At 40.5% G+C, this 25923-nt stretch overlaps 2 protein-coding genes and 1 long non-coding RNA gene across 5 annotated transcripts in view; 1 reads left to right on the top strand and 2 right to left on the bottom strand.

Annotated features, from left to right (window-relative positions):
• The window catches only part of LOC114641108 (CD276 antigen homolog), a 722545-nt gene that overhangs the window by 221306 nt on the left and 475316 nt on the right, over nt 1–25923 (bottom strand). The gene's annotated exons all lie outside the window — the stretch shown is intronic.
• The window catches only part of LOC114641109 (CD276 antigen homolog), a 745815-nt gene that overhangs the window by 305811 nt on the left and 414081 nt on the right, over nt 1–25923 (top strand). Inside the window, exons 1-2 of the mRNA XM_051926025.1 lie at nt 16637–17141; nt 19807–19850. Coding sequence (XP_051781985.1) covers nt 17131–17141; nt 19807–19850 — 55 coding nt within the window. The 5' untranslated portion in view covers nt 16637–17130. Of the gene's footprint in view, nt 17142–19806; nt 19851–25923 lie in introns of the transcript that reaches the window.
• On the bottom strand, nt 601–25740 carry LOC114641116 (uncharacterized). Its single transcript, XR_003714251.2, has 3 exons — nt 25365–25740; nt 18435–18484; nt 601–1295 (listed from the first exon to the last, which is right to left on the bottom strand). It is a non-coding gene; the product is annotated as an uncharacterized LOC114641116 (long non-coding RNA).

Raw genomic sequence — 25923 nt, 5'->3', positions numbered from 1 at the left:
ATGATGATTGACTTGTGTGGCATGAATTTCAACAGCAGAACACCACTTGTATCCCAGAAAACTTCTGCCGTGACTTATTCAGCTAACTGTTTTACACAGAACTTCTTGGGGGATTGGGACTCCGTATGATTCCATTTCACAGACTCTTTATTTTTCAGGGTCATGTGATGAACCAACATTTTATCCACAGTAACAGTCTTTGAGAAAATGTCAATGGGATTTTCTCTAAGAAGGTCCCTGTTCTCATGGCTGAATTATAATATACAATATGCTGTCTGATGCAGTGTCAACACTCAGGAAATCCATTGGGAACTGACCTTTGACATCAAATGAGTATGGGTGACTGGGGAAAAAGTGCCTACCGAAATGCCAAGTTAATAGACAATAACATTAAAGATAACTGATCTTCCATAATCATGGCCTCTACTTTTTGGCACATGAAGACGCCATTACAGGATGCCCTGTGTGGAGGTCCTACAGAGCTTAACTGTTTGGCATAACATTTCTGTGAAAAATAAATTCTTTTTCTTATGCAGTTTCTGTGTTTGCTTGTTTATCTAGCTGGTGTTTGGCGGTATATCCCCCTCTAGTGGGCTTTATTGGAAGTGGTTATGCAGGTTTTTAAAACTTGGGTGCTTTCGGACTCCAGTTCACAACAGATGCTTTCAATTTGTCAATTTCTAGGTAAACTCGCAGTTCGACGTGTTTGCCATCCTCTTTCTCCAAGTGCTTGAGATGAAATGACCTCGAGCTGTATGTATGTCATGCTAAGACATGTTCTGGTCTCCAGTGATAAGTTCAGATCTTTAACACAAATGCATGATACTCAGACAAATTATCCTTCAGCCAGGGATGTAAATAGTTACAACCTTTTTCTTTTCTTATTGAAATATTGCTAAACACACTATTGTGTTTGTTTTTTTTGTTTTTTTTTATTTTAACCATTAAGAATAATAAAACTATTTACTTTTTTATTATTTCAACAATCCAATTATCCTTCTTTCTTAGTTATTCCATACTGCAGACAGTGAAATTGTGGGGTGACAACTGGTTCATCCCTATTATTGTCTGAGGACAAAGCTAATAAACAAAAAATAAAAAGATGCTCTTCAGTGTATGTCCTGTATACAGGAATTCAATTAAATTAAGTTCTGGAAACTGTCGCTGCTAGTGGAGCCGGGTCTAGTGGTTTTCTCAAGCCAGTAATGACGCCTCTTTCTGGGACTTCCGGGGTTTTATGGCAGCTGGATCTCAAGTGTTGAGGTCAAATGCCATCACTGGGCAGCTTCTTAGCACTGTGGAGAAAGAAGAAGGTGATGATGTTAGTGGCATCACCCTCTCTTGTCTCGTTGAGCCTGTAAGATGGTCCTCTAACACACATGCATATGTTGTACTGCCTTAATTAGTACAAAAATGAAGTCTACAACAAAGAAAGAGGGAAACCAAAAATAAAAGCAAAACTTCAAGAACCAAAAGTGCAAAAGGATCAAAGGACTAACAAAACAATAAATAACAGAGAAGCACAAGGGGTGAGTTGAACGACAATAGCCAGGAAACTTTCTCAGCAGAGAATTGTGTACCGGTGAAATACCTGGTCTTTCTACTACAGAGTTTTACAATAGAATTTGTTTTCTTTGTTTTTAGACAGGCAAACTGAAGACGTGAGCCTAACATCACTGGAGCCCATTGTTTCCAGAACTAACAACACAGGGTAAGAAAAAACATAAAAATATGTGATGGAGTATTCGTTAAATACCTTTCCTGTAATACCTTTACACAAGGTCAATAAGAGGGGCAATGGTAAAATCCAGAAAGAACAAATGGTGAGTCACAAAATTCCAAATATTTCATAAAGAATTATATAGATTCGCCCCCTGCTTGCTTCGCTCGCCAACCCCTGGTTTTGGGTAACCCGAAATACATTTTAAAGAGATTATTTTCGTTCTTGGTAATTGGCACATATGTATCATATCTGTAGGTCTATGTAATATATGTACATGACAATAGTAGCTTAATTGTTATGTTATGTAAGTATAGAATGGCTTTGAGTTTGCGCAGATCTATGTATGAGATATATTGGAGTGTAAAGGTGTAGATGACGTACATAGGAAGTAAAGAATCCATAGCATGGCACATTACAAAGATTTATTCGAATATTTCTTTATACACAACATTTGTAGTAAAGATGGCGTGTTGTCCTTGAATGAGTTTTCCTTGGTATGGAGTATTTATAATCTTGACGTTAACGTCACATGAACGCCGAACTCTTGAGAAGGCTATATAAAGTTGTCCATGTCCAAATACAGGCTCAGAGAGGTAAATGCCCACTCTGTCCATGGTCTGTCTTTGGGATTTGTTGATTGTCATGGCAAATGCAGCTGCAATGGGAAATTGGCGTAGTTTAAGTGTAAAAGGTAATTCCAGGTCAGAACATGTAAGGTCAACCCTGGGAATCAAAATAGTATTGTTTGTATGCGATCCTGTAAGTATTTTTGCTTCAATAACATTTTCTGTCATGGTGTTCACGACTAACCGTGTACCGTTGCATAAACCGTGTTTAGTATTAAGGTTTCTTAATAGCATGACTATTGTCCTGACTTTAAGGGTACGACTGTGTTGTGGTAATCCGGCCGGGTTAATGGTGTTTAAATATTCTAGGGGGAAATTAAGATGCTCACTCTCGTCTTCAGAATCAACATTGTCAGACGCGCGTTGTAGGTGCCTGTGTGGATTGCTTTTATCCTTGCGGGCTCGTATTTGTATCTCCGTTAGTCGATCTGTTTCGTTTTGAAGCCGTGCCTGCTTTGTTCCCGCTGTTTCAGACGCGCGTCGTAGGTGCCTACGTTCATTGATTTTATCCTTGCCGGCTTGTTTGTGTATGTCCGTTAGTCGAGTTCTTTCGTTTTGGAGCCGAGACCGTGACTCCATTAGTTATACGTTGTTTACTGTTACGGAGTGTTCGTTTATTCTTATTATCCCTCTGGTGTTGTGTGTGTGTTTTCTGTGGTTGTACTGTTAATATTGTATCACTGTAATGTGATTCACATATGATGTGGAGTCCGGATCTTTGGGGCTTTTAGGTCATATTTATGCAGAAATATAGAAAATTCTAAAGGGTTCACAAACTTTCAAGCACAACTGTATATATACATATACTAGCTTTTACCCGCGACTTCGTCCATGCGGGACTCTGTTTTAATATACTTTTTTTTCGGAAACATATATATGAAGTTATAGTTATTGCCCGTGACTTTGTTCGCGTGGAACTTCTGATGCCGTGGGAGTGTAAATATTTAATTGGTTTTTAGAGGATTTCCTTATAAACAATATTTTTTGTTTGTTTATTGGGCGGCACTAATATTACCAGGCTCGTGGGCAAACTTACGCATGAGCAAGCTACGTAAAACTGACCGTGGGAGAAACAATCTTCCCTTAAATCTACGGCCCTGAGACTTGTTTATTGTCATGGCGAAGCATACTTTGAGGGGAAATTGCAGTCTCCTAAAGTCAAAGGAGAGGTCACTGGATATTAGAGGAATGTGTGGCACGAACACTTTTTCTCCTTGAGCACACCCAGTCAAAATAAAGGCTTCGATTACATTTTTATGCAGGGCTTTGACTTGCAGTTTAGTGCCATTACATAGTTTCGGTGGTTTTAAATTCCGAAGGAGCATTACGGGTGTGCCCTTCTGCAGAGTAAGCTTATGGTATGGAAGACCCGGTGGTTTAAGGGAATTTAAAAACTCTATCAGATAGTTAACGGCTTCATCTACATTACAGACAGTGTCTATCGACTTGTACACCATTTCTTCTCTGTCAAAGGACTTCAGCAACATGTCATTAATGAACGCAGCTTGATCGTTTTTTGGAGTCAAAATGGCCCGTTCACAAAACCATTCTATGGGCTTATTCTGTATTTGAGCAATGCCTGGATAAATGTGATCTATCAGTTCCTGGACGGTAGTCACTAATGTGCACAACTCGTCCGGGACCACAATTATATCATCTGTTGATGGATAATCACCGTTTCCTATTTTCATTAAAATACAGGTGCTGGTCATAAAATTAGAATATCATTACAAAGATTATTTATTTCAGTAATTCCATTCAAAAAGTGAAACTTGTATATTAGATTCATTCATTACACACAGACTGATGTATTTCAAATGTTTATTTCTTTTAATGTTGATGATTATAACTGACAACTAATTAAAGTCCCAAATTCAGTATCTCGGAAAATTAGAATATCAATTAAGACCAATGCAAAAAAAGGATTTTTAGAAATGTTGGCCAACTGAAAGGTATGAACATGAAAAGAATGAGCATGTACAGCACTCAATATTTAGTTGGGGCTCCTTTGGCCTGGTTTACTGTAGCAATGTGGCGTGGCATGGAGTCGATCAGTCTGTGGCACTGCTCAGGTGTTATGAGAGCCAATGTTGCTCTGATAGTGGCCTTCAGCTCTTCTGAATTGTTGGGTCTGGCGTATTGCATCTTCCTCTTCACAATACCCCATAGATTTTCTATGGGGTTAAGGTCAGGCGAGTTTGCTGGCCAATCAACAACAGGGATACCATGGTCCTGACTTACAAACCAGAGCGCACATTAAGATCTCAAGATGCCGGTCTGCTTATGATTCCAAGGACTAATAAAATAACAGTGGGAGGTCGAGCTTTTAGTTACAGGGCCCCTAAACTGTGGAATGGTCTGCCTGCTGCTATAAGAGATGCCCCTTCGGTCTCAGCTTTTAAATCCCGGCTGAAGACTCACTACTTCAGTTTAGCATATCCTGACTAGAGCTGCTGATTAACTGTACAGACTGCATCTCTATTGTTAGTCATTAGCACTTAAACATAAGTAACATGACAGTTATAATTGTATACTAACCCTCACTTATTCTGTTTTTCTTCTTGGTACTCAAATGTGGCACTTGGTGCCATGGCCCACCTGCCAAGTTGTTTTGCCTGCCTAAGGAAAAGTCATCCCAGATGGAGGATCGCGGGAATCGTGGGAAAGAGGGGTCCTTTCATCGGATTGGCTGGCCCAGCACTGTTTCAGCCATGGAATGGCCAAATGGGGGAGGCAGCTTGAAGGATGAGGTCTCCAGGACTCTATACAAATCCAAATCTTATTATGGGATATATCATCTACTGTTCAATTCTGCTCTGTACTTCTAAAATTTATATTTTTTATTTCTTACTATATTGAGAAATTGTTCTGTTCTGTGTATTGTATTGTATTGTATTGACCCCCTTCTTTCGACACCCACTGCACGCCCAACCTACCTGGAAAGGGGTCTCTCTTTGAACTGCCTTTCCCAAGGTTTCTTCCATTTTTCCCTACTAGGTTTTTTTGGGAGTTTTTCCTTGTCTTAGAGAGTCAAGGCTGGGGGGCTGTCAAGAGGCAGGGCCTGTTAAAGCCCATAGCGGCACTTCCTGTGTGATTTTGGGCTACACAAAAATAAACTGTATTGTATTGTATTGTCCTTAAACCAGGTACTGGTAGCTTTGGCACTGTGTGCAGGTGCCAGGTCCTGTTGGAAAATGAAATCTGCATCTCCATAAAGTTCGTCAGCAGCAGGAAGCATGAAGTGCTCTAAAACTTCCTGGTAGACGGCTGCGTTGACCTTGGACCTCAGAAAACACAATGAACCAACACCAGCAGATGACATGGCACCCCAAACCATCACTGACTGTGGAAACTTTACACTGGACCTCACGCAACGTGGATTCTGTGCCTCTCCTCTCTTCCTCCAGACTCAGGGACCTTGATTTCCAAAGGAAATGCAAAATTTACTTTCATCAGAAAGCAGCAGTCCAGTCCTTTTTGTCTTTATCCCAGGCGAGACGCTTCTGACGCTGTCTCTTGTTCAAGAGTGGCTTGACACAAGGAATGCGACAGCTGAAAACCCATGTCTTGCATACTTCTGTGCGTGGTGGTTCTTGAAGCACTGACTCCAGCTGCAGTCCACTCTTTGTGAATCTCCCCCACATTTTTGAATGGGTTTTGTTTCCCAATCCTCTCCAGGGTGCGATTATCACTATTGCTTGTCCACTTTTTTCTACCACATCTTGTCCTTCCCTTCGCCTCTCTATTAATGTGCTTGGACACAGAGCTCTGTGAACAGCCAGCCTCTTTAGCAATGACCTTTTGTGTCTTGTCCTCCTTGTGCAAGGTGTCAATGGTCATCTTTTGGACAACTGTCAAGTCAGCAGTCTTCCCCATGATTGTGTAGCCTACAGAACTCGACTGAGAGACCATTTAAAGGCTTTTGCAGGTGTTTGGAGTTAATTAGCTGATTAGAGTGTGGCACCAGGTGTCTTCAATATTGAACCTTTTCACAATATTCTAATTTTCCGAGATACTGAATTTGGGACTTTCATTAGTTGTCAGTTATAATCATCAACATTAAAAGAAATAAACATTTGAAATACATCAGTCTCTGTGTAATGAATGAATGTAATATACAAGTTTCACTTTTTGAATGGAATTACTGAAATAAATCAACTTTGTCATGATATTCTAATTTTATGACCAGTACCTTTATATATATATATATATATATATATATATAGGTGTACATCAGGTGTACACACTCCAATGCACGTTAGGGGCATCACCTCTGGCGCTGACATTCAAGGTTCGATTCCCGAGAGGGAGTGCAGTGGAGTGTGTACACCTGATGAGCCCAGAATGAGGGCGAAACACGTGTCGTGTACTCTTTGCATTTATTTGACAGTAAACAATTTCAACCATATATATATATATATATATATATATATATATATATATATATATATATATATATATATATATATATATATCAGTGGCAGGCCGTCAGGGCCTTCAAGGCCTTCTCTGCTGGCCTAAAAAAATATCTGAATCACAAACTGATGTGCGCCCATAAAGTTTTCATCTCGGCTTGATACGCGGGGACACGCAGCTGAGTTTCGTCAGCAGTCAGCTTTGCTAAGGGAGAGAGATATACACACACACATACGAGGAGCTGCTCTCAGTCACTTTGAGATATGGGCATGTGCAGTATCTCACATTGACTGGCACCAGAATTGCGCCACATGAGTTGAGGTATAGCTGCTATTTTTGAGAGACAATCTACTACAAATTACCACAATGATTAGGGTTTGAATCCCGCTCACGGCACATTGTTAAAAGGAAAATAATATCTCAAAAAAACATAAAAAAAAGCTTTCTCATCAACGAATGGATCTATGAATCCTGCATTGCACGTGTAGTTGTTTAGTTTTTGTTTTGATTAAACAAAACCATTTAATGAATGAATGATTTGTGAAAGGAACGCATGAACAACAAGGATATTTTAAAATCACACTTAAACAAACTGCCTTCCCATTCAGTTGAATCAGGATTACAAAAAGTAATAATGCAATTCACTTACTTATCTAGCACTTTTACCAAGCTCTGTTTAGAAAACGAAAATGAAAGGAAGAAAATGGTAAGAGAGAAGTTATCCCCTGAAACGACTGAAAGGGGAGGTCGCTCTGCATCAACATGAGCTCGCATTGCACTGAGCTCATTCCTGTATAAGAGGATAAAAATGAACTGCATGAAATGGCTCATCTAAAACCCGAGCTTTACAAAATGGAAACCTATACCGTGTCCTCACAGATAATGCTGCATGAAAGACATGCATGAATCTTTATAACCCTCCTTATGAGAACGCAACTCTCTTTGCCAATTAAGAAAATGTTGACTTAAAAGAGTAAGAGCAATCGCGTGGTTCTTTGAAGAATTTAATCCAAGTTAAAATGAGTAACACTAGCGAATATTTAAGAAATATTCAGCAAAGCCTAGAATATGTGCCCGACTGCTAATCTCCACAACAATGAAAAGAAATCAAAAGGCAGTGATCGGGAGTGATCGGGCCTCCGCGAAGGTGGAAAGAGCGTGATAAATTACGAAGCCAGTCTTTAAAAGTGAACAGTAAAGAAAGTTCCAAAAATCAGAAAACTTTTAACGTTGTAAAACTGCTTGGTGCCATTTAAAAATAATTAAGGGGCTTAATTCATGTCTGAACGAAAGTTAGAAGGCAAATAAGCAAGCTAAGGCTACTGGGCCCAACCCCATGAGGCGTGAGCGAGGGGCAGTTTCCGCCCACTTACTCTCAGGAGTGAATAGCCAGAAGCCGGTGGGAGGGTCGAAATGAAACATTCATCTCAACACAAACAAGTAAGTCAAACCCTGACTGTTGTCTAGTTTCTGTGCAGAAAGAAAATTATGTAATTTCAAAGATTTAACAATTCTTCTCCAGTTGGTGTATGCAGGATCTGATCTAACTGTAAGTGGCTCTTCTGGATAAATAGCCCTGAACCCGAGTGTTGTTCCACAATAAAGGCATTACCTTTCTATGGTCTTGAATTCATAACAATTGAATAAGCCAGTGGTGAATCCTTCCACAGGAAACAAAATGGCTTTACAGTAAGCTATAATTTTATCTGTGGACTGAGTGCCCACCTGCCCAAAGGACACAACTTCAACCACAAGCGCAATTTGAGTGAACCCAAATGTGAGCAAGTGAGGCCTTTCTGTGAGAGTATGTTTGATCAAAGGTCACCACTTACTGGCGAAAAGTTGAGGACACATTAGTGTTGCGAATCTGACATATATTCTCTTCTAAGGTAAGGTAGTGGAAACAAACTTATGGCTACATGGCACATAAGACTGTGTACTATGCAAAATATACTGCTAAGCTAAGAGGTGGAGGTGAAGCCACGAAGTTATAGCTGAGAAAGTGGCTACTAGTTAGTCGACTCATTACACTAGAAGGCTCAGGAAACACTTGACAGATACAAGTGGGCTACTGCCATTGTACTGGCAGACAGCCCATTCTGATCCATGTTCCAGAAGAGGCTGAGTGCACACTGAGGACTTAACAGTACACTATGAAGTACTTGGTGCTTTAAGAGGCCTTAGACATTCCTTGTGTTATCTTTGATCAGGCAAGAAACACTGAAGGTTCAAGCACCCTGAGATAACCTTCGTGTACAGAACACTCCAGGTAAACTTCCTGATGGCAAAGAAAAGGAAAGTAAGAGTTCTTGTAAATGGGTAATAGAGAAGACAAGCTGGATGATAGTCTGTGGGGTGTGGATCCTTTCTTGTGTCACCTTATGAGTAGAGCCCTTAAGGACTTCAAGTCTCTACATCTTCAGATATTAGTGAAGCTATATAATGTCACACTAATACACACGCAACCTTACATATCAGACACTACTGAAGTGACGGACGTCAGAAGTTTAAGCACCAAATGGCAGGGGGTAGTTAGAGAAATGCATGAACCCAGCAATGCAGAATGAATAGTTGAATACTGTCATGTACCGCAGCAACTTGTGGAGTAACGTGACAAATTGCAAACAATTGTGATATGCTGGCTTAGAATCCAAAGAAGTGAGATTTAAAGTTTATGGCATAACAGGTGTACAATAACTAACATCCGCCTTGTGGACACTAATGGTATAATTCCTCATGACAATTTGTGTTTCAAAGTATGACATGCCTCAGCGAACGTCAACTTCCAAAGAGGGGGATACGTTAGACAAAGTTGTCATTGCCCATTCTACTAGGGTTTCATGGCACACCAGGCCTGTTAAGAAAGCAGATTTACCAGGCATCCAGCTGTACAAAACCCCCACTTGTATTCCAAAATAAGTGTCTGAACTCCAGATTGCAGCAGGATCTGCCTGGACTTCATCTGATAACAAAAGTGTAAATCGGAGTGGCACTGACATCTCTCCAGACCTGTTGAGGTGTAAAATGGACCCAAGCAAGAACAAAGACCTGTCACACTTCCCTAGTACATATCCTGTACCACTCTTACATACTTCTCTGCCACTCCCGACTTCCTCATACAATACCACAGCTCCTCTCGAGGCACCCTGTCATATGCTTTCTCCAGGTCCACAAAGATGCACTGCAACTCCTTCTGGCCTTCTCTATCCTTCTCCATCAACACCCTCAGAGCAAACATCACATCTGTGGTGCTCTTTCTTGGCATGAAACCAAACTGCTGCTCACTAATCATCACCTCACTTCTTAACTGAGCTTCCACTACTCTTTCCCATAACTTCATGCTGTGGCTCATCAATTGTATCCCCCTGTAGTTACTGCAGTCCTGCACATCCCCCTTATTCTTAAATATTGGTAACAGTACACGTCCTTTCCACTCCTCAGGCATCCTCTCACTTTTCAAGATTCCATTAAACAATCTGGTTAAAAACTCCACTACCATCTCTCCTAAACACTTCCATGCTTCCACCGGTATGTCATCTGGTCCAATGGCTTTTCCATTCTTCATCCTCTTCATAGCTGTCCTTACTTCCTCCTTGGTAATCCGTTGCACTTCCCGATTCACTATGTCCACATCCTCCAACCTCTTCTTTCTCTTGTTCTCTTCATTCATCAGCCCCTCAAACTACTCTTTCCATCTTCTCAACACACTCTCCTAGCTTGTGAGTATGTTTCCATCTTTATCCTTTATCACCCTAACCTGCTGCACATCTTTCCCAGCTCGGCCCCTCTGTCTCACCCACTGGTCCTTTTTTCCCTCCTTAGTGTCCAACCTCTCATACAACTCATCATACGCATTTTCTTTAGCCATTGCCACCTCTCTCTTCACCTTGCACCTTACCTCCTTGTACTCTTGTCTACTTTCTGCATCTCTCTGACTATTCCACTCTCCTTCTTTGTCAACCTCTTCCCCTATATACTCTCCTGTACTTCCCCGTTCCATCACCAGGTTTCCTTTTCCTCCTTCCTCTGTCCAGATGTCACGCCAAGCACCCTTCTAGCTGTCACCCTTACTACATCTGCTGTAGTTTCCCAGCTGTCTTGTAATTCTTCACTATCACCCAGTGCCCGTCTCACCTCCTCCCTAAACTCAACCTTGCAGTCTTCCTTTTTCAACTTCCACCATTTGATCCTTGGCTTTGCCCTCACTCTCTTCCTCTTCTTGATCTCCAACGTCATCCTACAGACCACCATCATATGCTGCTTAACTACACATTCCCCTGCCACCACTTTGCAGTCTTTAATCTCCTTCAGATTGACTCTTCTGCATGGGATGTAACTACCTGTGTGCATTTTCCTCCACTCTTGTATTTCACCCTATGTTCCACCCTCTTTTTAAAATTTGTTCTCACCACAGCCATGTCCATAGGACAGGCATGAAGAAACACACTGGTTTGTGCATCCACGGTGGCTGGGTTTGCAACTCTCTCTCTTTCTGAAATATTTGCTGGACACTCAATGAACTCCCTGGAGATTCTCAGGATGGAGGAATACGCAAAACAGCCCTCTGAAACCTAAAAAGTTATGAGTCACTCCATCACTTGGAGAGCTGAACCCGGCAAACCTTCTCTTTGCTAACCAAACAGCTGAAATCCAGTTTGCCAAGCTGAACAGTGAGCCAGTCTGAAGGGCAAGAAGCAGCCACGACTGCACAAAGAGAACTTCAGCATCTACACTCGCTTTCCTAATATGTAGATATAGCTAATATAGCTTATCGGGAACACCAAAAAAACTACTCCAGGGCACTGACCACAGCCAGATCTCAATACTATTCAAATTTAATCAACAACAGTCCTGGAAATTCCAAACAACTTTTTTTCCGTGATAAACCATTTACTCAATCCTCACGCCTATGCCTGTAATAATTTCACAGAGGAGCAGTGCAATAATTTTATTGAATATTTCACCTCTAAAGTGGACAGCATCCTCTCCTCATTGTCTGCCTCCAGCCTTCCATCGCTGAATGTTTCTACATCAAAGCCAATGGGCTGCCTTTCCCAGTTCCTCTGTACCACAGTTAAAGAAGCTGAGGACATCATACAGAGGATGCGACCTTCAACGTGTTCATTGAACCCTTTTCCTACTCCTCTGATAAAAGCTAATGTATCAGATATAAGCCCTGTTATTGCTGACATCATTAATCACTCTCTCCAGAGTGGCTTAGTCCCACTGGCCTTGAAAACCGCAAAAATTACACCTCATTTAAAAAAATCCTCTTTGGATCCTGAAGTGATAGCAAACTATTGTCCGATCTCCAACCTTCCATTTTTGTCTAAGGTTTTGGAAAAGACTGTCTTGGTTCAGCTTCAGGATCACCTCAAAAAACTCAATCTGTTTGAAAAATTTCAGTCTGGTTTCTGAACTTCTCACAGCACAGAAACAGCCCTGGTCAGAGTCACCAATGACCTCCTGATGGCTGCTGACCAGGGCTCTCCATCACTCCTTATCCTCCTGGACCTTACAGCTGCATTTGATACGATAGATCATAATATTCTCCTTCATCATCTTCACTATACAATTGGACTTTCTGGCATTGCTTTCGAGTCGTTCAAGTCCTATCTTACAGATAGGGCTGAGTATGTGGCCTTGGGGGATGCTAAATCACATACCCACACTGTCACCTGTGGAGTCCCACAAAGATCAGTCCTTGGGCCGACCCTCTTTAATATCTATATACTACCCCTGGGTCACATCATCCGCAAGCATGGAGTTTCATTTCATTGCTATGCCAATGATATGCAGCTCTATGTGAGACTGGATTCGACTTCTCTTACACCTCCATCAACTTTTTCCTCTTGCTTGGATGAGATTGAGGCCTGGACGTCCAAGAACTTCCTCAAGCTGAACAGCACCAAAACTGAAGCTCTTTTAATTGGCACCCCCATTTACTTCATTCCTCTTTAAACTGTATTTCCTTTTCTGACCAATGAGGTATTTAGTGATAATGGACCACAGTTTGCTAATAAGAAGTTCAAAACATTCTGAAAAGATTGGGCCGTCCTCTTTAATAAAGCCCCTGTGTGCGTCCAGTGTCCGTGTGTGTGTCTTCTGGTGACATGCGCATGCGCGGGGCACGGTGCGCTGCTTCAAAGGCCGCCTGACGCGTCACACAAGACAGAGAGGGCGGGACCTATAAAATATCGCGCAGCAGATCCAATCGGATTTCGGTAAATGAGGTAAGACCTAAAACAGAAAACATCCAATCGGGTACTGAGACGCGGAGACCAGCTTCCCCATTGTTGTGCAAGTGTTCACTCTGAGGATGTCAGATTTGCGATTAAGAAAGCTTGGCCCGGTAAAGTGTAAAGTAAAAGTAGATTTATTTTTGCGCACATTACATCAGTTGCTGAGGAGAATCTGCTGATTGCCCACTGTTGTGACAGAAAATGAAACGCATATTACGGACAGCAAAGCCAGTATTACTGTCAGAGAAAATTAAATTTTTTCCGTAAAATGCCTGTAATGAGGTAAAAGGTCCCTTGCCATTTAATATAAACTGTTCCTACTAATATTTATGGACTACTGTTCTAGTGCCCGTTATTGTAACGGGCTTAATGTCTAGTTTTTCATAATACTTCAAGCCCACGTGTCCCTCAGTCAAATGGAGTGGTTGAGAAGTCAGTACAAATAGTGAAGCATCTGATGCAGAAGGCCAAAAATATTGGATGTGATTTCTAGAAGAGTTTTCTTGCATACTGTACAACACCCCTAGAGTGTGGCTTTTCTCCAGCACAGCTATGCACGGGCAGGAGATTAACAACAAATTTACCCATCAATGAGAACCTGCTAAGAATAAAAGAAGGGGAGAAGATGAAGAAGTACAAGGAACAACAGAAAGAAAACAAAACTTCTACTTCGATAGAGGTACACATGAACTCCGCCCTGGTGATATAGTAAAGTGCAAGAATAAATACAGCACATGGACACAAACATGAACAGTATTAGAACAGTCACAGTCCTACATCATAAAACATACAGACATGCTGAGAAGAAACCTTTGGGACATTAAAAGACCAGTGATCTCTAATCAGAACACAAACACAAGTGAAACAAATGCTGACAAGAAGACAAATATAAACCAGGAAAGAACATCTCAGCTGCAAGCACAAATAACCAGAAGATCAACATGTCAAGTAAAATGACTTATTGAGACATGGTGAAGATTAAGATCACATTAATAACTGAGAAATGCTAAATTCTTGTAACAACTGTTCTCTTTATAAATAGTTTAAATGTTGGATTTTGATAGACAGATATTGTCTGTCACTTTTACAAAGGAACAACAAAATTGAAGGTGCAGTCAACTCAGTGTGAGGCATAAGAGTTAAAAAGACAAGAAGAGAGAAAATAACAAACCGAATAGTAATAAAAGTACTTTACAAAATATACAAATTGCACTGGTTGACTTAAGGTCTATATTGCACATTGGGAGAATGATATGGAGCAGTTTTATTTGAGTTCAGGGCCATGATTGCTTTTGGATAAAAGCTGTTTTTAAGGCGGTTTCTCCTGGTTTTCATTGCTCTGTATTTCTTGCCCAATGGCAAAAGCTGGAAGAGGCAACGACCGGGATGTGATGAATCCTGTGAAATGTCTATTGCTTTTTTGCGGCATCGGGAGGTGTAGATTTGTGGGGAGGGGTACAACCAATTGTTCTCTCCACTGTCCTGATGACCCTGTGGAGCGCTTTCCTTTCTGAAATGCTTGGAATGTCACAGATAGTTCAAAATGTTTATGTTTCTCAAAGCAGCATTTGAAATGTGTAACATTATGTCATGTCATTGTCCAACCCGCTATATCCTAACATAGGGTCATGGGGGTCTGCTGGAGCTAATCTCAGCCAACACAGGGTGCAAGGCAGGAACAAACCCTGGGCAGGGCTCCAGCCCACTGCAGGGTACACACACACACTTGGACAATTTAAAATCGCCAATGCACCTAACCTGCATGTCTTTGGACTGTGGCAGGAAACCGGAGCACCCGGAGGAAACCTACGCAGACATGGGGAGAACATGCAAACTCCTTTGTAACATTAAGCTTAAAAATAATGCCTTACTTTTGGGGAAGATGTAATGATAATTAGTAAGGTCTATTAATGAACATGTACAATATGATTAGTAATGTGTTAAAGCGAAGCCTGCAAACCATGAGGTCTGATTTAGCAGCCTCATGGTCTTGGAAACCCTGCAATTTTTTTTTTCTGTCCTCCCAGCCAATGCACCTTACTTTATTCTTTGTTATTTAGTATTGCTTAATCTTATTTTTAATAAACTTCACTTCATCTTGTAAAGCACTTTGAGCTACATCCTTTGTATGAAAATAAATGTTGGTGGTGGTGGTGTGTGGTGTACAAACGCTGACGAGAGCGACGTTTGGGGGGTGGCAAGTGGGGCGACCGCCCCAGGCACCACGCGTGTCCCGCTCGAGCGGATTTGTTAAATTCTTCAGGTATATTTTGATAACGTCCGCGTGTTATCTTGTAAAAAATTAGCTGAATGCTGTAATGAGAAAATTTATTTTTATTAAATTCACGCACACGTTTATACAGTCCACATATACTGGTAACAACGTTTGACTTAACTGGTCTTGCGTGGGGTTGGTCAGCTCTAGCCCCCCTCCCGCGCACACCGCTAAGGCCGCATCTGGGTCATGCTAATGTGAGAGAGATCAGAGGTCTTGTTCAGAAATCGGACGCCACTTGAGACGGGCTTCCCCTTGCCCAAACACTAACCTTAAGGTCAATAAAATAGGTCCCTGATGTTAAGTCATTATTTTACGGCTAAAATGATAACAGAAATGTGAAACCTACTGTGACGTGTCTTGCCATTGCATGGGCTATAGGGAAGGGAAGCAGTGTTGTGGTGGAGTCTTGGGGGAACCCTGTTTGTAAGGGCTTGGGGCACCTCCCTAGAGAGAGATGAGTGACAGGGATCTGGGTTAATTAATGAGGCGTGATAAAAAGGGTGTGTGGCCGGAAGTTTGAGTTGGAGGCTGGAGAAAGTGAGGAGAACAGTATAAGGTGTAAAGAAGGGAAGTAACTGTTTTTTAGTGTAAGAGAGGTAGATAGGACGAAGGTGATTAGTCTTTGTTATTTTGGAGGTGTCCCCGTGACCCAGACAACGGGCGGCTGTAGGGCACCGTTTATATCGCGGCAGATTGAATAAAAAGCCAGTCGGCATTTTGGAAGACTTCCCCGGACAAGCGGCTCCTGAGTGTGTTTATTCGACGGGACGTCACACTACTTATATACCTAATCTAAATTATTGTGAAACAACCAAGTGGCGTCCGCTTTCTGAGCAAGAGCCGAGAACAGTAGTATTTGATTACAAAAATCTTGTGTAAAAGTTAATGCTTCCAAGCGCTGTTTATTAAAAAGTTACAATCTCTTTCAATCCTGTGTAATAATTAAAATTACGAACCGAATAATATCGCCACAGTTTAGTTCTGTAGCAAAGGGGGCCCTAGATGTCCTCGACTCCGTTATCTGGCTTATGTATCTGTAAGACCGTTAACTGCTGCTGCTGCTGTGGCTGTGAATTATTACGCATGGTCCCTTTGACTAAGAAAGGAAACAGCGTCCGGATACGGTCATTTGCAGTTGCGAAATGCCTGTCTGACCGTTACATTTGTGGACATGGAGTACCATAAAACATAACACCCACCTCTTTCCGCTGGTGATCACATCCGGACAAAACCCTTTCCTCTGCTCGCTCCTTTTTCATTCTCCTCCAAAGACGCGTGTCCGCCCCATGCAAGACTGACCCCCCTTCTCACTGCACCACCAGTGTAATGCGATGGGTGTCACGTGACTGTCGGTAAGGGCGTTTCGTCAGTGATGTTGGGATTATATGACTGACCTTATACGTACTGTGGTCTTTATACTCCGGTGCTGATATTTAATGTATTGTTTGTATTGCATACTTTAGTTGGACTGTAGTTTGATACGACACGCACACACTTGAGCGCGTTAGCTACTGTAATCCGATGTGGTGTTTTACAAGCCGCTATTTCTAGATATTACAAAGGGGTACACGGGCCGTCAATATGCTTTGATGACTCGTCGTATTACTTTTCGTGTTCTTTTGGAAACGAAACCAGGCTAACAAAGAATCATCAACTCCTTTTTGACGAACTACCTAAAAAGATCGAGAAACACACAAAACTCAATTTTTTCATCGAAACTAATTCTCCACTTCAAGAACTGATTTTGTTTGTTCCTGTTATTTTTAATGAGCATCTCAAAAGCGCCATGTTTTAATTGCCGCTTACCCCGGAAAAGACAGCGGACTACTCCTTGACTTGTTCAAAATGCGAGCAAGGCAAGTACTTTTTTTGTACTGTATTGTACGTAATACGGCAGTATGCTTTTTATTTTATTAACTGTAAAAGCTTGAAAACAAAGCAAATCTAAACTGTTTTATGTAAATTTCGATAACTGAGCTGTGCCACAAACCCACCCTCCTGTTGTGACACGCTTGCTGACTGGGATAAATTAAAATATTAACGAATTGTTTTTAAGTACTTCGGTTGCTTTTTATCTGATTACATTATTATATAAAGGAGTTGTGAATGCTACAATTAAACTGGTACTTTTGAATCAATTTTCTGAAGTCTTTATTTTCACAGCGCTTGTAATATTTATTCATCTTGGTGTAATATGTTCCCAGAAAAAAGTTAGAAAATAAATTTTCATAAATTCTAAGAATTGCAGATAAGTAGTTATGACCACTTACCATATGCTAACATTTAAAGAATACAAATGGCTGCATTAAAGACAAGTAGGAAGACCGCATATATAAAGATCTATTTTAATAAATGTGATCATTGCGGTAGTGGATTGATATCGAATTCTTTTTTCGTTTCCGTCAAACATTTTAGGTGTTCTTTATTTACTTAAGGGTGCTGAATCCAAATATGACAACCGAACTGATTCGGGGTTTGAGAGATAAACGATTTAAAATTAAAAAAAAATAAATAAAAAACTTTAGACCAAAAAATTACCTATTTTAAAATGTATTATTTAGGCTTGAAAAAATATAAATCACATGTTTTAAATATTTTATTATTTATTAAAATTACAGTACTCATTTGGTAATGTTTCCATCCATCCATTATCCAACCCGCTATATCCTAACACAGGGTCACGGGGGTCTGCTGGAGCCAATCCCAGCCAACACAGGGCGCAAGGCAGGAACAAATCCTGGGCAGAGCGCCAGCCCGCCGCAGTTTGGTAGTGTGTTCCTCTTCCAATACTGTCAGTGCCTAACATATCTCACTCCAATTGTCTCGGTGGAACAGCAACAACATCAAAGACAACATTTATTCCCATAGTACGTTTTCATACAAAGAATGTTGCTAAAAAAATGCTTTACAAGATATCAAGGAATTACTCGTAAGAAAAAGAAATAAATTAGATAAGAATAATATTGAAAAATAAATAAATAAATAGCCATACGAGCTTAAATAACAGACATGATTATAACAAAAGTAGGTCCTTATATATAATGTCATATTGTAAGTCTCTTTGTAACAACCGGTAGAACACAATTAAAATAAATAAATAAAAACGAAATATAAAAGCACTAAATTGGTGAGTAAGTAAAAAACAAGACCTGCAGGATACAGCTGGGGCACCTGACTTCATCACATGACTTTCATCTCGCTGCAAAACAGAAGAAATGGAAAAGAAAGCAGAGAACTGTAGAGATTAGTAAAGACTCCAAATCCTTCAATATTATGATACTTTTATGGCTATACAGTGTATTAAGAGTACAACTAAAATGTCTTTAATGAGAAATTGACTAAATGAGATACCAGATTCCAGCCTCACTACATTATGATACTTTTATGGCTATACAGTGTATTAAGAGTACAACTAAAATGTCTTTAATGAGAAATTGACTAAATGAGATACCAGATTCCAGCCTCACTACATTATGATACTTTTATGGCTATACAGTGTATTAAGAGTACAACTAAAATGTCTTTAATGAGAAATTAACTAAATGAGATACCAGATTCCAGCCTCACTACACAAACTAAATATAGCCCTGACAGAGCTTGTCTCACCTTGCACATACCACTTCAGTCAATTTAAAGTGATAACAAAAAAGGAAGTCAGAACTTTAATTTGTAAATTGAAACCTACTACTTGTGCTTTTGAACAGTCCAAAGAAACACTAGTGAAAAAACTGAATTCATGTTCAGTCATCATTCATTCTTAGTCTTCTCACTAGTTCATTACTGAGTGGTGCAGTTCCTAATGCACTAAAAATGTCAGGTATCAGTCCATTATTTAGAAGCTACAGCTAGACCCACATACACTTTAAAATGACAGACCTACTTCATATTTACCTCAAAAATACTTGTCAAAGTAGTCACCTTACACATCACAATTTATTTGTGAGATTCCAGTCACAATATAGAAATGGCACATAACACGTGTTGTAAAGGACATTTTGATATCCTATGACGAAGGAAATTCCACCGTAATTATGTTACATTTAAGCACAGCATTTGACACCAAATCAGTTCCAGTATGTACAGAAATATGCTGATTGGACTCCATCATTATACTCAGAAGTTAAATGTGTCCTGCAGGGTTCAGTACTCGGACCTTTACTGTTTCCACTTAACAAGCTTCCATTTGGAACTATTATTAGATAACATTTCAATAATTTTCACTTATTTACAGACAATACCCAGCTGGGCCTTTGTTTTAGACCAAATTATGTTTCTCCAATGGTATCTTTAATTATCCTCCATGGGAATGAAGGGTCTGGAGAAACTGGTCATGATGCACATTCACCACAACATTCCTGCTACCCTGTATCAATCCATACTAGTTTACATACCAGTTTTCTATACTCACAAACATCTATGAGAAGCATGGAAGCATCTGTTGTATTTAAAATATGTTACCTAGCAATATTGTGAACTTTTTCAGTGATCACTTTTTCATCTTTTGTCTGTCTCCTTTAACAGACATCTACATATAACCCTTTTATTGGCGCTGAACATAATGCAAGGTAAGAATTTTATCCTTTACTGAAGTCCTAATTGCAGAAGCTTGGTAAAAAAGCAATATGATGTTAAATGAGGCCGCATTTAACTTCTTTTGCATGTTCTAAAGAGAGTTGAAATCAGACCTATCTTTAGAAACAGTCTCATGCATTTGAAGAATTCCCAAGTGCTGCCATATCCTTTGAGAAATACAGTATCATTATTTTCATCATGTCTGGAATGGATGTTCCAGGTTTTTGCATGTAACTCACTCTTTTTTCCTTGTGTGAACTTGCAGAGTCCGAAGAATACTTAAACGGTATAGGTTTAAATGTTTGGGTCCCCAGCAAGATCCCTGTTCAATCACAATGATGCTCATTTTAAACTTATAAGATAAATGCAAAGGAAGTTAACATAATCATTCACTGATCATTAGCAATCTTGGTTAGGGTGCTCCTATAAGCAGTCTGGCCCCAACAGTCATGGTCTCTGGAATAAACGTCAGCTTCAATGTGTGTTATTTGTTTTGTAGAAGGGTGACCAGAGGGGGGCATCCAGGGCAGACTTAAGGTATCATCAGTAGTCTTTGTAGGGATCCTCCTCTATTCCAGGGTTGGAAGAGGAAAATAGGTTAGTAGTTACGTCTCACCTATATTATTTCCCCAGTTAACTTCATCAGCAGAGCTTCTAACACATTGCTATAATGCACATGCATGGATGAAAACAGTAGGCCTCAAAGTTTCTTTGAACTTGACCCTACCATGCTTCTTGTGTCAAATGGCCAACTGAATGTCACTATCAAGAAGAGATAGCTTAGCTATTTGCTAAACAAATTGACTGATGGACTGAATGGTCTCCTCGTGTTTGTCAAATTTCTTATGTTCTTATCCAAAGGCATTTCAGAATTTTCACTTTTTCTCTTTTATTCAAATTCTGTTCTAATAGGAGTTAATTTGTATCAGACTCTTGTAGTGTTCTTGCTTTCCAATGTCAATATCGAGTCTTGTGTTGTGAGCATAAAGGCTTAATTCTCCAAACCACAGGTAAACCAAAAAACTTCCCTTACTGACGTGAAGGATTGGATCTACATGAATAGAGACTGATATTTTGACAATGATAATCTTTGGAGAAATGCACAAACATTTAAATTAAACTGAGTCAAGGAACACAAAACACATGCACAACTGACCTACAAAGTGGAACTATATACAAAATTAAAATAAAATGAGAAAAACACTGTATTAAAATATCTACTCTTTTAAATAACATCCTCCAAAATAACATCAAGTCAAGTTTTGAAAGTCCCTAAAGTCCTCCTGTCCACCACACTACTTTGTCCCTTATATCATGTGTCTGTGGTTCTCTGTAAAGAAAAACGTCCTAATGTTTCTGTGAAATTTACCTTAATAAATTTCCAACTGTGTCCCTGTGTTCTTGATGAACTCATTTTAAAGTCACCGTCTCAATCCACTGGACTAATTCCATTCATAAAATTAAACACTTCAAATCATGTCTGCTCTTCATCTCCTTTAAAGGCTTAGCTCTTTTAATCTTTCCTCATAACTCATCCTCTGTAACCCTGGAATCAGCCTAGTCGCTCTTCTCTGGACCTGTTCTAGTGCTGCTATGTCCTTTTTGTAGCCTGGAGACCCAAACTGCACACAGCACTCCAGATGAGGCCTCACCAGCGTGTTATAAAAGTTTGAGCAGAACCACCTGTGACTTCTACTGCACACATGCAGGCACAATATAACCTGACATTCTGTTAGTCATCTTAATGGTTTCTGAAAACTCAATAGAGTCCACTACGACTCCTAAATCCTTCTCATAAGGTGCACTCTTGATTTGTGTATTCAGACCTCACATTTGTACTTCCTACTTTTAATACCTTACAATTATTTACTTTAAATTTCAACTGTTACAAATCTGGTCGTCACCTAATTCTGGTAAGGTTCCTTTCACCATAACCCTATGTAATCTGTGGTTTAGCAAATTCCATACTATGAACTTCATTGTTGACTTTATACTGCAGACATGGTCCTGACCTTTATGTAGTCAAACTTTCTGGACCTCAACTACAGATACCAAAAGTTTGATAACTTACTCATAGATCATTAGAGATGCCTGAAAGTAACACATTTTGTCCATAAAAAGTGAGTGAAAAATCAGACTAGGACACTATTTGCGACCACGAAACTCTTGAAATCATGCTGAGCAAGTACCAACAGGGCCAGACATGACGGCGCTGGATAGCCTTCTTTCTTTGATGTGTCCATGAAGGTTAATTTACCTTAACTCCTTTGGAAAAGAAACTGAAATAATATTCACGACTAATAAATACTTCTTTTCTCAGTTCATTTTGATCTCAACATAGGGAAACACCAGATTAGATCACATCATTTCCATAGTTTAAAAAAAGAGAGCACATTCTGTGAAACAATGATAACAACATAAAAGTGAACAAAGTGAAAGCACACAATTATACCAAAACCTCACACATAGGATTCTGATTTTCGCCAGCTGTCTGGGATGAGGAATCACCTAAAAAATGTAAAAGGAGAACCAGAAATATCTCACCTCATCTCATTTTCTTAATCGCTTTTCCTGGTGAGGGTCACAGATGGACTACACATATCTGTTTTATTAATAGATGGTTCACTTAAAGGGAATCATGATTTTTTTTTTTTTTTGCAAAATAATTAAAGTTGTACAGCTGAAACATTTTAGCTGTAATCTTCACTAAAAGATTTAGCACACCTCATAGATTCCCAAGAAATAAATGGAATAAATATTTTACTGAAGCTTTTACAAAAGAATAAATCATTGGAATGCCTCAGGCACAGGCAAAGTAAGAACATGTCAAGAACCTGTTAGTCACTGTACTGCTTTTTTTGTCATTTTTAAAAAAAAAAATGTTTTGTTCTATTTATATTTTTTGTAATTTGTACTCAAATTGCCAATGAATTGTTTTTTCCATGGGAGGAATTGTTTTGCAATTTTCTTTCAATGGTGCAGCCATATTCTTTATAGCAGCTATGTGCACTGTGGGTCGAATGTTCCTGCTGTGATTGGTGTGTGATGTCATTGCAAAGCTGCAGTAATCTCACCAAATTTTGGATAAAAAATAAGGGAGGACATGTCTAAGATTAGTGATTCTCCATTTCAAACATCTAATAAATACTAGGAAAAGTGTTCTGTTTGGTAATGATTTTGTATTTGGTTATCATGATAATTTTTAGTTCACATCTTATTTTAAGTATGTTACTCTTGACTCCCTTGTTTTATGCTTTGCCTGTCTTTTGAGGTTCCTTTGGGTAATCACTTTTAAAAACAGCATTTATTCTCTGCAACTCAAATATATGTGTGGTTGCATGAGCTAAAGTCCAAAAGAAATACTATATCTCAGTTCAGATATTTTAGAACAGAACATTCAGATGTACTTCAGCCCCTGAAAGCATTTTAAGACCCTCACAGATTTCACTAGTGGTGTTGAAAGAATTCAAACTTATCTATATATATATATAATACACTAAGGCATGCAAGACACCATGGAGTACGCAAGACAGAGCCCCGCCCACCAACTCTAAGACCACAGGATACGACAACTCACAGAGCCACGCCCACCAACTCTAAGAATTCACTAAGTCCATGGCAAGCAAGACAGAGCCACGCCCACCAACAATTCACTTAGCAACCAACCATGGCACACGCATGACAGAGCCACGCCCGCCAACTATTCGAGCGAGAGCGAAAGCATTTGCCAAGAATGTTTTCATTAATCAAGAACGAAAGTCAGAGGTTCGAAGACAACATACCGTCGTAGTTCTGACCATAAACGACGCCGACAAGTGATCCGGCGGTGTTATTCCCATGACCCGCCGGGCAGCCAACCGGGTAACCAAAGTCTTTGGGTTCCGGGGAGAGTATGGTTGCAAAGCTGAAACTTAAAGGAATTGACGGAAGGGCACCTTTCGCTTCATTTGACTCAACACGGGAAACCTCACCCGGCCCGGACACGGAGAGGATTGACAGATTGATAGCTCTTTCTCGATTCTGTGGGTGGTGGTGCATGGCCGTTCTTAGTTGGTGGAGCGATTTGTCTGGTTAATTCCGATAACGAATGAGACTCCCTCCTGCTAAATAGTTACGTGACCCCCGAGCGGTCGGCGTCCAACTTCTTAGAGGGACAAGTGGCTTTCAGCCACATGAGATTGAGCAATTACAGGTCTGTGATTTCCTTAGATGTCCGCTGCTGCACGCGCGCTACACTGAATGGATCAACATGTGTCTACCCGGCGCTGAGAGGCATGGGTAAGCCATTGAACCCCATTCGTGATGGAGACCGGGGCTTGCAATTGTTCCCCACGAACGAGGAATTCCCAGTAAGTGCGGGTCATACACTCGCACTGATTAAGTCCCTGCCCTTTGTACACACCCCCTGTCGCTACTACCATGGTCGGGTGACTTGGTGGATTATATATAGAAAAGCAGCCAGAACCGAAAAGAACAATAAAAAGTCAACATGGCTCAGAGGTGCATGTGGACTGTAGCAGAGACGAAAACGACTGAGGCGGTGTTTGGAAAATGAACAGTCAACGTGACTCACAGGTGCATGTGGACTGTACACAGACGAAAGCGACTCAAGTGAGGAGTTGGGGGCGGCCACGCGAGCAGGCAGTACGTACTGAACGATGACTAAGAAATCAGCAGACTAGAATCCCCCCCGTTCCGCCCTCCGCGCCCGAGCGCCATCCAGCCCCGTCCCTCGCTCTTTTCATTCACCTACAGTCGTATCCTCAAAACCCACCCCATTTGGACAACTGTGTCTTTCAGGAAGTGTTCACCCATCAATACATAATTATGCGGCCTAGTTATTTATAAATTTCTACACCAGTAATCACTTCAAAAAAGTAGAAGTCCTTAGTATGACCCCATTATAATAATAATAATAAAACATATTATTATTTATATAGCGCCTTTCCCATGCTCATGGCACTTACAGAATATAATAAAGAACGGCAGGGAATAGCATTTGTATAGCATTGTACAAACCAGATAAATAAATAAAGAAGATTATGACAGTGAATTATTTACTGTATAGCCCAATAAGCCTTGATTCTAACCCAAGTAAAATTATACAAATTACTAGCTGATTACCCAGTGGCTTCGCAGACTGAGTGCAAGGGAAAAAAATAAAATGTATTCTATAAGTTATTAAACAGTAAAACATTAACATTTAAGAAGTAAAGCTACATTGAGCACCACCGGAGTGGTTTCGGGTAAACTACATTTTAAAGGCGCTATAACACAACAGGTAAGTTATACTAACAGCAGCTAAAATGTATTTGGATCATCTCTCGGTAGTAGATCACTTGTGAAAGGCGCTACACGACCGCTGTGGTACAGAAATTACATTTTCTATGTGATCGTCCAAATTTCTGCCTGACAACCTTGCACTATGTGCGTGTGATTTACTTCTTAAAATAATTCATCACAAAAGCAACCTTGAATGTTGCGGGGTTTTAGTGACCCGAACTCACCTTAAGTAAGGACAGTGAGTAGTCGTGCATGGCAATTTACAGAGTCGTGCTTCGATGGCGCCGATTACACTCATTCCCAACGATTTCCACTCTCCCAGGAGCCGACGGAGCACTTGAAGTGTCACAAACAGTGCGAGAAGAGAGGACGCTGTCCAAAACTTCGAAGCTCACGACCCGGCGAAGCAGCCCGACATTCCACGCCTCCCAGCGTCCACTTTGTTCTCACGACCCCTGGCTAGTGATGGGCCGTTCGATTCTGAGGTTTCGACACTGGGTCGAGCTTTCGAAGCATGTTTTTAACGTTTTTTTCATTTAGCGTATGCGGTGTGTGTCACTACCTGATTCCCGTTGCCAGCCCGATCTGCGTGCGCGTTCATATTGCAAGGCTACGTCATCACACTTTACGGTGCTGCCCAATCTGTTTAACGCATGCGTGAAATACGCCCATCACGTAATTTTGAGGCACGCTAGCGTAATGACGTCATTGATATCAGCGCCTTAGACATAGAATTACTAGACGCCTCATGAACAGCAGCATCGTACGTCAACGTCTCCGCCA

The sequence above is a fragment of the Erpetoichthys calabaricus genome, chromosome 4 (genome assembly GCF_900747795.2).
Source record: "Erpetoichthys calabaricus chromosome 4, fErpCal1.3, whole genome shotgun sequence".
Classification (NCBI taxonomy): domain Eukaryota; kingdom Metazoa; phylum Chordata; class Cladistia; order Polypteriformes; family Polypteridae; genus Erpetoichthys; species Erpetoichthys calabaricus.
The sequence above is the reverse complement of the archived record's forward strand: the minus strand, read 5'-3'. Positions and strand labels throughout refer to the sequence as shown.